The sequence below is a fragment of the Myotis davidii genome, unplaced genomic scaffold (assembly GCF_000327345.1).
Source record: "Myotis davidii unplaced genomic scaffold, ASM32734v1 scaffold148, whole genome shotgun sequence".
In the NCBI taxonomy this organism is placed as follows: domain Eukaryota; kingdom Metazoa; phylum Chordata; class Mammalia; order Chiroptera; family Vespertilionidae; genus Myotis; species Myotis davidii.
In genome coordinates, this window is record NW_006299479.1 from 636,007 (window position 1) to 650,365 (window position 14,359).

At 48.9% G+C, this 14,359-nt stretch overlaps 1 protein-coding gene across 1 annotated transcript in view; it reads right to left on the reverse strand.

The window, feature by feature from the left end:
* Nucleotides 1–14,359, reverse strand: part of BARX2 (BARX homeobox 2) — a 58,150-nt gene that overhangs the window by 1,704 nt on the left and 42,087 nt on the right. The window contains exons 3-5 of the mRNA XM_006775091.2: nucleotides 14,184–14,355; nucleotides 9,042–9,126; nucleotides 6–265 (exon numbers count right to left, since the gene is read on the reverse strand). Of these exons, the coding sequence (XP_006775154.1) occupies nucleotides 6–265; nucleotides 9,042–9,126; nucleotides 14,184–14,355 (517 nt within the window). The remainder of the gene's footprint in view (nucleotides 1–5; nucleotides 266–9,041; nucleotides 9,127–14,183; nucleotides 14,356–14,359) is intronic.

Here is a 14,359-nt window from a genome sequence, read left to right on the forward strand (position 1 = left end):
TTGACGGTGGCGGGGGTTCCAAAGAGGCTACTGGCAACTCCTGCGGCTGGCCTGGCGGCTCAGCCACCTCCAAGGGCACGGGGCAGGCTTGAGGTTCCTGGGTGTCACAGGGCTCCTCCCGTCCCCGCGAGGGCGTGGGGCACTCCTGGTGCTGCGCCTGGCTGTTCATCTTCTCTTCAGCTTCGATCTCTTCGGAGGTGGGGATGGAGTTCTTCTTGGGGCGGCCTTTGGGCTTGGTGGGCGCTTCCTGGCCACCTTTAAGGACCTGGATGGGAGACAAGTGGGCATTAGATGCAAGAAAGAGCGCCTTCCCTCCACTTGACACTCAAAAGCATCTATGTCGTTCCCTCCCAGCAGTGACAGAGTTTGGCGAGAAGTATCTTCAACCTGTCACCTCCAGGCTACAAAGACATCTTCATCCTTTCCATGCTCAACGCACTTTTGGTCAATATCACATACTTTTTGGCATTAAATAAAGGGATCACAGACGCATAAAAAATCCAACTGCAATAATGAGGAAAGAAATGAAAATTAAGATGTTAATGGGGTAGCAATGAAGTTGACAAGTAAAACAAAAAAGACAGTATTTGTAGCAAGCAGGGAAATAAACACACACTCCAGGGTCAACATAGGTTGGTACAACCTTTCCAAAGGGGAGTCTGAGAGTTCAAATCAATCACAAGTTTTACAATGTGCACACTCTGACACGAAAATTCCATTTCTAATAATTTAGCCTGAGAAAGTCATCAAAGACAAAAATTGACCTGCAAAACTATTCGTGCCTGGCCTGGTGTGACTCAGTGGTTGAGCATCGGTCCATGAACAAAGAGGTCACCTGCCTGGGTTTTGGGCTCGATCCTCAATAGGGGGCCGATTCTCTCACATCATTGATGTTTCTATCGCTATCTCTCCCTCTCCCTTCCTCTCTGAAATCAATAATATATATATATTTATATATATGCTAGTAGTTGCTGATTTCCTGGGCAGCTAGTGAGAAGGGCTAGCACAGATAATCAGGAGTGGGGTATATTTTTGCTACTTTCACACCTAGCTTACTCTTCTCTTCCCCATTTGAACAAAAGCTCTTTGAAGGTAAATTCTGCATCAATTCCTTGCTTTTTGCACTCCAAGCATCTAACGTCCGCCTAACTCTCCATGCAGTCACTAAATATTTGTTGACTTCCTGAAACAGCAGCAGAGTATGCCCAGGTGCTGAATTATAGGAATGAATGTAGGGGGTGGGGCGGGGATGGAGGGGTAATGGGGAGATAAGGACACATGTGTAATACCTTAATCAATAAAGAAATTTTTAAAAAAAGAATGAATGTAGTAACTTGGTAAACAATAGTCCCTCTTTTAAAAAACAGCTTTATTGAGATATAATTCACATACCATCCATTTCTGGCGTACAATTTAGTGATTTTTAGTATACTTGTCAAAAAATGTGCAACTATCACCAGAATCCAATTTTAGAACATGTCATCACCCCCAAAAGAAACCCCATGCCCATGAGCAGCCACTCTCCATTTCTCCCCAACTTCTGCCCTCCAACCCTAGGCAACCACTAATCTGTTTTCTGCCTCTACAAATGTGCCTATTCTGGACATTTCATATGAATGGCATCATATAATATGTCATCCATTGTGACTGGCTTCTTTCACTTAGCATAATGTTTTCAAGGTTCATCCAGGTTATAGCACCTACCAGTATTTCATTCCTTTTACCGGCCAAATGATACCCATTGTATGGACATACCACATTCTGTTTACCCATTCATCAGTTAATGGACACCTGATGGACACTTGAGTTGTTTCCACCTTCTGGCTATTGTGAATAATGCCTCTATGAACATGGATGTGCACATATCCGTTCGAGTCCCTGCTTTCACATCTTTTGGGTCTATACTCAGAAGTGAAATCGCTGGCTCACATGGTGGCTCCATGTTTAACATTTTGAGGAACTTCCCAGCTATTTTCCTAAGCAGCCGCACCCTGTGACAGTCCAGTCAGCAGCATATGAGGATTCTATTTCTCTCCGTCCTCACCAGCACTTGTTATTATGGTGGGGTTTTTTTTCCTATTAAAACCATCCCGGTGGGTATGAAGGGGTTATTGTTCTGTTTTGATTTGCATTTCCTTGATGACGAATGAAGTTGAGCATCTTTTCATGGGCCAACTGTCTATCTTCTTTGGAGAGATGTCTGTTCAAATCCTTTGCCCGTTTTTAAATTTTTATTATTGAGTCGTAAGAGTTCTTTATGTATTCTGGATACAAGCCTCTTACCAGGTACAAGATTTGTAAATACCTGCAGGTTGTCTTTTCCCTTCCTTGATGTCCTTCACAGCACAAAACATTTTAATTTTGCTGATGGCCAATTGCTTTTTTCTTTTGTTATGTGTGCTTTGGGTGTTATATCTAGGAAGATTTTGCCTAACCCAAGGTCATGAATATTTACTCATACTTTCTTTAAGAGATTTATTGTTTTAGCCTACACATTTAGGTCTATGAGTCACCTTGAGTTCATTTCTGTGTGCGGTATGAGGAAAACCATACGTTCTCAACAAACACCACCTTTTAGCTGGGGATCCGCCCCACCACGGTGCTCTCCGCCGAAACACACAGACTTGAAGGGCGCCTCTAACAAGGCGTAGATGTCGACAGAATCCACTTTTGGGGAGACGACACCCCTGGTGTTGTTTTTCACGTCAGGGTCAGTATCTGATGTTGATTTCAGCGCAGCCTGTTGAAAGCTCCCGCATGTGCCAAGACGGAATTTACATGTTGCAAGCAGCTCCACTCGGTATGAAAGAGGTTACACAGAACGAAGGTGCCCATGTAGCAATCCTGTTATAAAAGGGCAAGTCTACGGACGCCACCTAATTGGCAAAAGAAAGTCCAGCCCAGCAATTAGGGAGCACCACCCACGCGCTTGGATCGACCCACCTGGCTGTTTTCATCCACACACACACACACACACACACACACACACACACACACCCCAAAACAATCACACCATTTTCTAAGTGGAATAAAACACTCCAGTGCCAGCAATAATTAGGAGATACCTACACTCTTGGCTGCTTTCCATACTCGACCTCTGGCCCTGCCTCCCAGCACACATGACACGCCATTATCTCACCACCGCCCCACACCAGGAGCTGCGTGTTCTCATGCACCCCGTGGCCCTTCCCCCGGGACTCCTACTCCCCAATTATTCCTGGAGCCTCATTTAGTCTCTTTGGCCCTGAGTGGGCAGACAACCCATTGCACACAAGGTCCCATGTCGCTGGGAAAAACAACTAACACACCATCTCCTTCTGGTAGCCATGCCCAGTGACAGATCCCTCTAGGTCAGGGATGGCGAACCTATGACACGCATGTCAGAGGTGACACGCGAACTCATTTTTTTGGTTTGTTAAGTGGCATTTAAATATATAAAATAAATACCAAAAATATAAATTTTTGTTTTACTATGGTTGCAAAGATCAAAAAATTTCTGCATGTGACACGGCACCAGAGTTAAGTTAGGGTTTTCCAAAATGCTGACACGCCGAGCTCAAAAGGTTCGCCATCACTGCTCTAGGCTCTAACATGAGATCAAATGTCCTATTGCTAAGGACATCAGGACAAGGCCTCGCTTCCTGTCCAAGGTGCTTAGGTGGGGGGCAGGCAGTTGGACTAGCGCAGTGGTCGGCAAACTCATTAGTCAACAGAGCCAAAAATCAACAGTACAACGACTGAAATTTCTTTGGAGAGCCAAATTTTTTAAACGTAAACTATATAGGTAGGCACATTGTTATTAACTTAATTAGGGTACTCCTGAGGCTTAGGAAGAGCCACACTCAAGGGGCCAAAGAGCCGCATGTGGCTCGCGAGCCACAGTTTGCCGACCACGGGACTACCTCCTCCATTATTTAGACAGGAACCTGAGCTGAGCCGGCAGAGGTGGTTCATCACCGTCAGAGAGCAAGCCGCGGGCAGGGCCGAGATTTGAAACACAAAACTCTTGACCATTTGAATCGAACACCCTTCCCAAGATGTCACTGTGCACAATGTGCGAGGGATACGGAAAATGTGCCGCTCTGATTTCTGACTTTCCAATATTTATCTGTGGTGACCCAACCTCCCAGCAGAGCCCAGGCCACAGGCTCATTACCGGGAGAGCTCTGTGCTCCTTTTGCTCGAAGTTTCCCTGCAGCTCAATGGGAAAAGGAGAGCCACGTAACTGACGGCTGTGTCCACAGAGCTGGGAAGCAAGTTGGGATTCTCTAGCAGGAGTCTCTTCCCAGGACACGGCTCAGCGGGCTTTCTCCTCTTGGAGGGGGGATTTTCCACGACATCACGAGCCCTGACGCTAAGGAGCTGACAGGGTGCAGCTGGTTGGCGTGTGGGGAAGGAGAAACCACAAACCCCCGGGGCTGCGCTTAACCAGAGCCCCCAGAAGCTGGCTTCTCTCTTCTGGCCGCCCAAAGTCTGGATTCTCTAGAGATGTGAATTGCATGGACAGGTAAAAAAATTTTAAAAAATAATAATAGCCTAGCCAGTGTGGCTCAGTGGTTGAGTGTCAACCTATGAACCAGGAGGCTTAATTCCTGGTCAGGGCATATGCCCACCTTGTGGGCTTGAACCCCAGTGAGGGCCTTGCAGGAGGCAGCCGATCAATGATTCTTTCTCATCATTGATGTTTCTATCTCCCTCTCCCTCTCCCTTCACCTCTGACATCAATAAAAATATATTTAAAATAATAATAATAAAAAATGCCTCCATTCTCTCGTGGAGGGACCTATGGCTTCTGGATTCTGGGGCTTAAGTTCGATTTCTAAGACAAGCAACTCAGAATCAAGAGAGAAGACCGATGCCGCTTTCACTAATCTGAACCATGTCTGAACGTTGCAGGGCCTGGCTGGCTAGAAGAGGTCAATGGGGAAAAAGGGGGACATGTAATACTTTCAACAATAAAGATTTGAAAAATAATAAAATAAAAATAATAATAATGAGAAGAAGAGTAGCAGTTAATACTTCTTGGTCATGTTCTATGCGGCAGGCGCTGTTCTAAGTTTTACCAGGATTAGCTCACCTTTTAAGGAACATATTAGGCTTTTACTGATGAGGGAACAGGCTCACAGAGGTTAAGTGACCTGCACAAGGCGACACAGATGGCCACTGGTAGCAGTTTCACAGAATTGTTGACTATCTGCAGACTTACACTGGAAAAGATGAGGATGCGACCCACCCAGCTCTGTGATTGGGGGAGGAAGGCTGTATCCACGGGCCCCCTCCCGGAGCACACTTCTGCTTGCCTCGTCTTTCAGAGCCAAAAAAGACCACTGATGATGACGCTCTTGCGCCTGTCGCAAAACCCTGCGAGTCCTACTGGAACGAAAGCCAGACAGAGACGGAATAGAGTGTCCCATCTCAGGTGCAAGATTGCGTTTACCCAACCCGCTACAGGTTACCCATGCTGACCGGTAAAAACTCGTCAGAGATGCAATCTTGGTTTTGGCAGCACTGCCCTTGGCAGCCGTGCGAATAGCTCTGAGAATCAAGTGCTAATCTTTTTCCAGTTCCAATTAGGTTACTAGCCTTGAGACATCTTTATTACCCAATTAGCTTTTTCTTTCCTTCCCAGTACCTGAAGAGATAGCCTTGAAAGCGTTTCACCAGGAAAATGCATGAAGCAATCAGGAGCCCAACAATGCCTCGCTGTTCTGGGGGAGTCAGAGTTCAGAACCGCGACTGAACAATCGCTCTCACGCTTCAGCCCCAGCTGTTCCGACGTCCTTCGTGTGCCCCCAATACTCCTGTCCCTTTCTTCTGCCTGTGACACCCTTCCCACCTTCACTTGGCACCTTTCTATCCATCCACTAGCACCAACTTAGATGGCGCCTCTTCGATGCCCCTACCCCTTCCCTATAGACCTCTGAATCCTGTAATTCCTTCTGCTGTTGCCCTGATCACGGTGTATAATTACTAGTTTACAGGTCTGTGTCCCCCACTCGACGGAATACCTTTTCTAATTTTATTTTTAAAAAAATTTGTTAATTCTCATCTGTGGATATTTTTCCATTGATTTTTTTTTAGAGAGTGGAAGGCAGGGGGAGAGACAGAGAGAGATACATCAATGTAAGAGAGACACATCAATTGGTTGCCTCCCGCATGCACCCCAACCAGGGCCAGGGAGAGGGAGGTTGTATCTAGGGGTCCCCTCCCAGAGCACAATTTGAGCCCGCAACCTAGGTATATGCCCTTGACCGGAATCAAACCTGGGACCCTTCAGTCCGCAGATTGATGCTCCATCCACTGCACCAAACCGGCCAGGGCTCTAATTTTATTTCTTAGTGGGTGGGTGCATGTCTTATCTTGGCACCTCTGTTGCCTGTGCTCCATGAATGGCTGCTGAGGTTAACTGAAAACTTGGCACTTTTGTTTCCTCAAGGGACCTGAATATGGCTGGCCCGTGGAATGCTCTCTGAGGTTAAGTCTGCTAAGTGCCTTCCATCTTGTTCTGTATGGCGCTGATAACCATCAGGAACCAGCTGGTGAAAAACAAGTGACGTCAGAGGCCAGGGCACACGCGTGGTCCCACGGGCCCTGGGCGGTGCTGGCAGGGATGGCAGGCTGTCGGTTCCCTAATCATCTGACTCATGAAAGATTGCTGATAACCGATTTAAACAATGCCTCTGCCACTCCGGGGCCATTGATTTCCATGACGATGATTGACGGGGAAGGAGGTGGGCGGTGGAACTTGCACAGAAAGCAGCGAAGGGACTTGCCCAAAATCTGCCAGGGAGGGGCACGCCTGGGAACAGAATTTCTGACTCCCAAATCTGATTCGTCCAGAGATAACCCCCCAAAGGTTCCCGCCATCCGTCTCAGGGGTGCCTTAGCATTCTAGAAATTTTAGAGTAACTACCTATTACCTATTCAACTGAATCCCATTCATCCTTACGTTTCAACATCTCCCAGCAGCTGTCCCCAACACCTCTTTTCTGAACTCTTATGGGGTATCACACCTTTAAATAAACAACCAGGACTTCATGAAAATATCATCCTGGACCTTGATTCTCCAACGAGATCATAAATTCCACGAAGGGTTATATTTTATTTCAGTACTTCCTCCAGTGCCTAGGACAAGGCATGGTTCACGAGAGACGCTAACTGCATGGGTGTTGAATCATGCGATCTATGTTTGTACATGCACCTGGCATCGCCACCTCACTTCGAGAGAGCACTTCGTGAGCCAAGCCACCGCCAGCCGAAAATCCTTCCATCCCTTGCAGGGTCAGGGCCCCCCCTTCCCCTCACCTACCCCCGAGAGGAAATAATGAACTTCGTCCAGGAATTCCTTTCAGGATATATAATAAATGCTACCTTGTTGGCCTTTTCCTACTTTTTCCACGAATATTCATTTGTAGTTTATTTATTTATTTTTCTCATTGTTAGCAGGCATGGCAAGAGCTACACTTTAAGAAAAAGTAATATTCGACAAAAAAATACGAAACTGAGAAAATTTGAATATCTATCACCTATTGAAAAATATCGATTGAAAACTAGGTTGAGGGATGGGTGGGAAATCCTTACGTATTTGGTAAAGGTGAAAGACTGCATATTCCCATCCTTAAGACAGCCAGGAACTATGGCTGGTGACCAGATGGGTTAGCACAGTGGTCGGCAAACTCATTAGTCAACAGAGCCAAATATCAACAGGACAACGATTGAAATTTCTTTTGAGAGCCACATTTTTTAAACTTAAACTATATAGATAGGTACACTGTTATTAACTTAATTAGGGTACTCCTAAGGCTTAGGAAGAGCCACACTCAAAGGGCCAAAGAGCCGCATGTGGCTCGCGAGCCGCAGTTTGCCGACCCCGGGGTTAGAACATCATCCCGGCAGACCTGGTCCACATGCTAAGAGAAAGGGCCAGGTCAGAGGCCCTGCTGTACCTGGTCTCTGAAGACTAGAGCGGAACTTCTTCCCACCCTCATCCGGCCCTGCCCCTTTCATCTGGGCTTTGACCTTGTCCCTTGTGGTTTACAAAACTGGAAATGAAACGCTCACCTACTTTGAAAAGCTTTGATTTACCATGCCTCTAAAAAGAAGAGGGGCAAACTACTATGAAAATTGAGTTCCTCAAATGCAGATGTTTATTCTTTCTTTTAGTGATATTACCCTAATACGTTCTTTTAAAACACAAAGATGGGCCTGGCCGGCATGGCTCAGGGGTTGAGCGGTGGCCCATGAACCAGGAGGTCACAGTTCGATTCCCAGTCAGGGCACATGCCCGGGTTGTGGGCTTGATCCCCAGTGTGGGGCATGCAAGAGGCAGCTGATCCATAATCCTCTCTCATCATTGATGTTTCTATTTCTCTCCCCCTTCTCTGAAATTAATACAAATATATTTTAAAAAATAAAATAAATAATAAACAAAGATGGACAGACTCATTAGCCAGGCACTAGATCAGTATGAGGGAATGGCAGTCATTCTACCCCCTGCATCAGAGGAACCTGAGTGCTTGTTAGCACACATTCCCACCCCATCCTGTGACAGGGAATTAGGGTCCTGGGAGGCGCCTGGGTTCTGCATTGTCACCTGCTACCCAGGTCCCTCTGGTGCCCACTGAAGCTTGAGAATCACTGCATTAGGGGACACACAGCTATGAGAACAGATGTGCCCTAAATGTCATTATAAACAAAGAGTCCTGACATCTATTCTTGGCTGCTGGTGGGAGGCGGAAGGAAGTTCTTTGAAAAGGCTAGCAGGTGGGGTTAAATCTAGCAACTGAGAAGCTTGTGGGCTTTCACTTTCTGTTATTTCTAAGGAAACTAGAAAAGAATATCCTTCTGCTCAGGAAATCCAGGTCAGGAGGAATGGCTTACCCTTCTGCTCACACAGCCTGCCTCCCAGCCGGCACCATAAAAGGCCTTCCAATCCCATGAGCCCAAACCACATGGTCCTTCCTGCCTTCTTCCCAGCCCTGCGGGAAGGACTCATTCTGCCATGACGGGCTCGTGGTTGGACTCACTCTCTTCTTTCTTACCATTTTCTTCCATTTCATCCTGCGGTTCTGATACCAGGTCTTCACCTGCAGTTGAGTGAGTCCCAGAGACTGGGCCAAGTCCAACCTAGAAGGCAAAAGGCACACACACAAAAAAAAAGATGAGGAAGAAGAGAAAGGGCAGTAGAGCGCCTGGTAACTGGTTCCAGGCGCTGCTGTTGAAATTCAGACCTTCCCCCTTAAACCAATTCTTCCTCAAAGAGCTTTGCTTTCCTTCCAAAAATCCAACGTTTGAAACTCTGGGGAGCTAGAGACGGATGTCCGCGCCCAAGGACTGTCTACATGGGATCTGAAAAGAATTTGAGTCTTCATGGCAAAGTCCTTTTCCTGCAAAGCCTGACAGTCTTTACTCTGATTCTATATAAAATGAAGATTCTGACCCAGAATCCAAAGGTAAACTCGTATTTTCCTAATTGGAATCCCACTCATCATTCCAGATCCAGCTCAAGTCCCCCCTCCTGCAGGTGAGCCTCCTGGATACCCCCAGCTCATGCGGGATGTCTCCCCTACACCCTCCCCTGGGTCAGCCACCACCCAGGTGGCTCCAGGGTCTCAGTTGGTCTCCTATTGCTTCCCATCAGTTATTGTTGCCTCCCTAATTCAACTGCAAGAGTGGAGTGTGTCTTCTGCTTCTTTCGTAACCACAAAAGTGCCTATCACGTTCTAAATCCAGAACTGTGGCTCCAACACACTTTCTGATAGGCTCATTGTAGCTTCCCTAAATTGTCATAATGCCAGATCTCCCCCCACCCCCCGCCCCGCACCCACACATTAAATCTGCAGCCCCTCCTGCTTCCCATTCTACTGCTAACCATGGTTCTGCATTTCTCCACAGCCTTCTGAAAAGTCTTGAATGTCAAAACCATTCCTGGGAAATGTGCAGTTGGAGCCATTTCCAGCAACACAGCAACCGTTGCCTGGGTACCACAGCGCCCAGGCTATGTGCTAAGCCCCTGACATGTGCTGTCTTACTTATTCCTTTCACCACACTGTGAAATAGGTATAATTATTCCCATTTTACAGACAGAGATCTGAGGCTCAGAATCTCTTTGAAACCATGGCCAAACCCTGACAGCTGCCTGTTTTTGTGAATAAAGTTTTCTTGAAACACAGACACGCTCATTCGTTCATATATTGTCTATGGCTGCTTTCATGCTACAACCTCTGAGTTAAGTAATTGTGAAAGAGACCACAGGCCCATAAAGCCTAAAATATTTACTCCCTGGCCTGTACAGAAAATCTCTGCTGACTGCTGGTAGATGATCCTACAGTAAGAGGTGTAGCCAGGATTCCAATTTATTTACATCTGACTTATACGCCTCCTCCTGTATTGGGGCTCACCTCCACCACCATTTTTTCATGCAAGTTAGACCTACGAGAAGTTCTGTTTTGTTTTGTTTTGTTAATCCTCACTGGAGGATATTTCTCCCTCACTCCCCATTGATTTTTAGAGAGTGGAAGGGAGTGTGGGACTCAGACAGAGAGAGAAACATCAATGTGAGAGACACACCGATTGGTTGCCTCCTGCACACACCCTGACCTGGGACCAGGGATCGAGCCTGCACCCAAGGCATGTGCCCTTGACCGGAATGGAACCTGAGACCCTCCAGTCTGCAGGCCAATGCTCCAACCACTGAGCCAAACCGGCCAGGGCCAAAGGGAAGCTCTTGCTCAGCTTCGGTGAGGGAAGTGCAGGGACGCTCCACCACCAGGAGGAGCAGACAGCAGAAGGGAGCATATGAATGAGGCTGCACTCCTCAGTCCTCAACCTGCAACTGTGGACCTGTGTCACTGAGAACCCCAGGCCTACCTGGGCAACAGTGGGAAGAACCACCTTGGGAGCCTCCATTCGCTGCCCTGTGGTTCCAGGCTGGGTCGGTGAGCCAGTGTGGGCCTCTAAGACAGCACCCGGGGCCGAGCACCCTTGAGACAGCGTAAGCAAAGACCACCGCTTTGGAAGACTGGGTTTCTGAGGATTGTGATTTGTAGCGCTAAGATCTATAATCTCACACAGGCCTGCACAGCCCCAAGCCTGAGCCAGGGGGAGTCTCAGGGGTTAGTTCTCAGCTGCACCTTTCTCTACCTGAGGGGTAACGAGCAAAATCTCACGCTCAGGAAGAGCAGTAGGTGCAGGCAAGGAAGGTTCCAGGTGCCAACTCTTGGCACGCCCAGGTGAGGCTGCCCCACCCCGTGCTTTGACCAGAGTGCACAATTTAAATCTCCAATAATAGCCTTGGCTGGCGATCTCAGTGGTTAGAGCATCAGCCTGTGCACCAGAGGGCATGTACCTGGGTCTCAGGTCTGATCCCTGGCCTTGGTCAGGGATGTGTCTCTCTCACATTGATAACTCTCTCTTTCTCCTTTCTCTTTCTCCCTCCCTGCCAGGCCTCCCTCCCTCCCTCCTTCTCTCCCTCCCTTAATCCTCTCTGAAAATCACTGGGAAAGATATCCTCAGGTGAGAATTAACAAACAAAAAATAAGTAAAATAAAATAAGCAAATCTCCAACAATAATAGCAGTCTTTCCTCAAAAGACTTCAGACCCGGTCCTAAATCTGCCTTCACATATATCTGGTCGTCCCGGTAAAAGGGCTGCTGGAAGCTGACAGTTTTATTAAAAGCCATTTACAGACTGAAGCTAATCACCTTCCAGCGCCAACGGCACTCAGCTCTCCCCACGAAGGAGGTACTGCTTCCCAAGCAGCATTTCAGTAAGAACCCAGGGGGCAACCCCAGGACTTCTGGCCTCCCTGGAGACGGGTCCCCCCGGGTTCCCCCTGCGCCTCCGGAGCCGGTTCACCGGAGGCCACCAGGTGCATTCGTCAGTGGAAGATTCAGTTCACAGCCCTGCCACCACGTTCGCGCTCGGGTTAGCTCACTTGGGAAAAATGCACCTTTGGCTCACTCTGGCTAGAGAAACACTTCACTGTCATCAGCTTTCTCTCATTACCTGCCACCGTTACAAATTCTCACTTCCCTGCATAGTCGCTTAAATGGGGTCACCTAGGAAACCGGAGAAACAAACAGTGAGGACGAGGGAGAGAGCTGTGGGAGGAGGCAGCGCTCATGGCCCTGGTCACGTACAGAGGTGAGGAACGGCTGAGAGGGCAGGTGAAGGCGGCAGCTTCGATGCCAGCCAAGTGGTATTCTCCTCCCCAGGCAAGTTCATCAGTCCTGTGGCGGTCACCTGAGAGGCGCCTGGGCAAGTAGCAGGACGCCCCAGGAGGTTGACTGGGAGCTAACAGTTCTGTTTCAAAATCCTCTGACTTCTAGAAGGTAAGCCTACCATGTTACCCGTGCACGTTGAAGGTCTTTCAATACACCACCCCGCAGTTCATGAAAAATGGTGCCCACTCCACCTGGCTGGCTCAGGTATATGAGGCCCTTCCTTACATGCTGGGCATGAACGTGGCCCTTTGGTACCTAGAGATCCCATCTATTGATCCCCAATACACCGACCCGTCTCCACTGTCCACCCAAAGGCACCCCACGCTCATGTCCAACCAGAATGCACTTTGTCTTTGCAAAACCCACTCTGTCCTCAGCCTTCCCACTTCAGGTCATGGCACCTCTGTTTCCCTGGGGGCCCAATCCAGGAACCCTGGAATTCTCAACTCTGTTTCTCTTCCTCATGGCAAGGTCTATTCTGTCCCTTCCACCTTCAACATTGTTCTCCAATCGCTCCTCTCCTCTCTGTTCCCACCGTGACCACCTTCACTCAGGTCTTCAGTGACTGTCCCTAGACTCCTTGGTATTCCTGCCCCAGGTCTTCCCTCTCTAATCAATCACGTACGGTGGCACCGAAGTGAGGATTTGGAAATGCAAATCTGGCCATTCCAGCTCTTAATGCTGATTGGACGGCCTAAACAGTCAAGTGCACGTCCTTTGGCTAGGCATACAAGGTTCTTCTCACTTCTGCAGCCTCATCCCCCATCACACCCCCATTCACCCCTTAAGCTGGAGATGTCCTGATCACGTGCAGCTCCCTCAATGTGCCCAGCGAGCATGCTTCTCTCCCCCTGCAGTGAAAGCTCTTCTTCAACGTTGCCTCCTCCGAGAAGCTTTCCCTAACCCCGCTGACACACTCAGCGACATCTCGGTGCCCCTACTGCCCTTGGTCACACACATCCTGGTGCCAGCGTCCAGCTCACTGAGTTGTAGTACAGCAGTCACTTCCTCTCCAGTTTTCCTCAAGAGCAGGACTCTTGTCTACTACTTCCTGGACCCATAATCCCTTCCACAGTGCCCGGCACAGAGGACCCTCAGCAAACAGCTAATGGGTGCTCACCTAATTGACTCAGTCGACACATTCTCTTTTAGTCAGGGATTTGCATTTAAATGTTTATCCAACAGCTCCTACAGAGCTTAAGAGAGGCCTTGGAGTTTCCTTCCTTTTCTCCTGGAAAACACTCCCAATAAAAAAAAGCTCAGCCATCTCCAGAGTGCGTCTGAGGAACAGGATAAGACACACACTCTTGGGTATTTTGCGGTTCAGATGCTAAGGTAAAGCAAGGGGCTGAGGAAAGCCTCTGAGTAAAGCAGGACTCCCAGCCCCCTCGTCTGGATCTCCAGTGTAAAGACAGGGATCTGAGCCAGGTCCTTTTTGGTCTCAGCCTAGTGCCTCTGACTTCAAACCCATCCAACACACCAGGACATCTGATGCTCCTCAACCCCATCAATCCAGCCTGCCATCAGGAGCCAGGCAGCGGGCGGACCAGGTGGGAGCTGGACTATGAGAAGATGGGGGTCCCAACTCCCCATCTAGTCCCACTGCATCTGGTCCTGAGTGACTTTAGAAGCTAGACCTGCTCCCCAGCTGAGAGTCTGGGCAACCGTCCACTAAACTTCCCCTCGCTGCCTACACTGGAGTCGTTAAGTTAAAATATGGAGAGACAGTGATGAGTACCAGTTCGGCACCAGGCCGGTTCCTGTGGGGACCAGATGTGCTGCATTCACATGGGTTGGCTGCTGTCCAACCAAGGCTGAGAAGATGTGGGCCAAGGACCAGGCCCTGCCACCGTGTCCTCATGTCACGGTCCTTGTGCCCGGGTGTCCCATGGCGAGAGCCAAAGGAGTCTCCCTTCTCAAGGCCCCGAGCTGCGGACAGCCCCTCCCCGGGTGCTCACCTGTCCGGGGTGGACAAGTACTTCTGCTTCTGGAATTTCTTCTCCAGGCCCATGAGCTGCAGCTCCGTGAAGATGGTGCGACTCCGGCGGGGTTTCTTCTGCCGCGGGGTGAGCTGCTCCGTCTCGGACTCGCTGCTGCCCAGCGCCTCGCCGCCCGGGGCCTCGGCTGGGGCGGC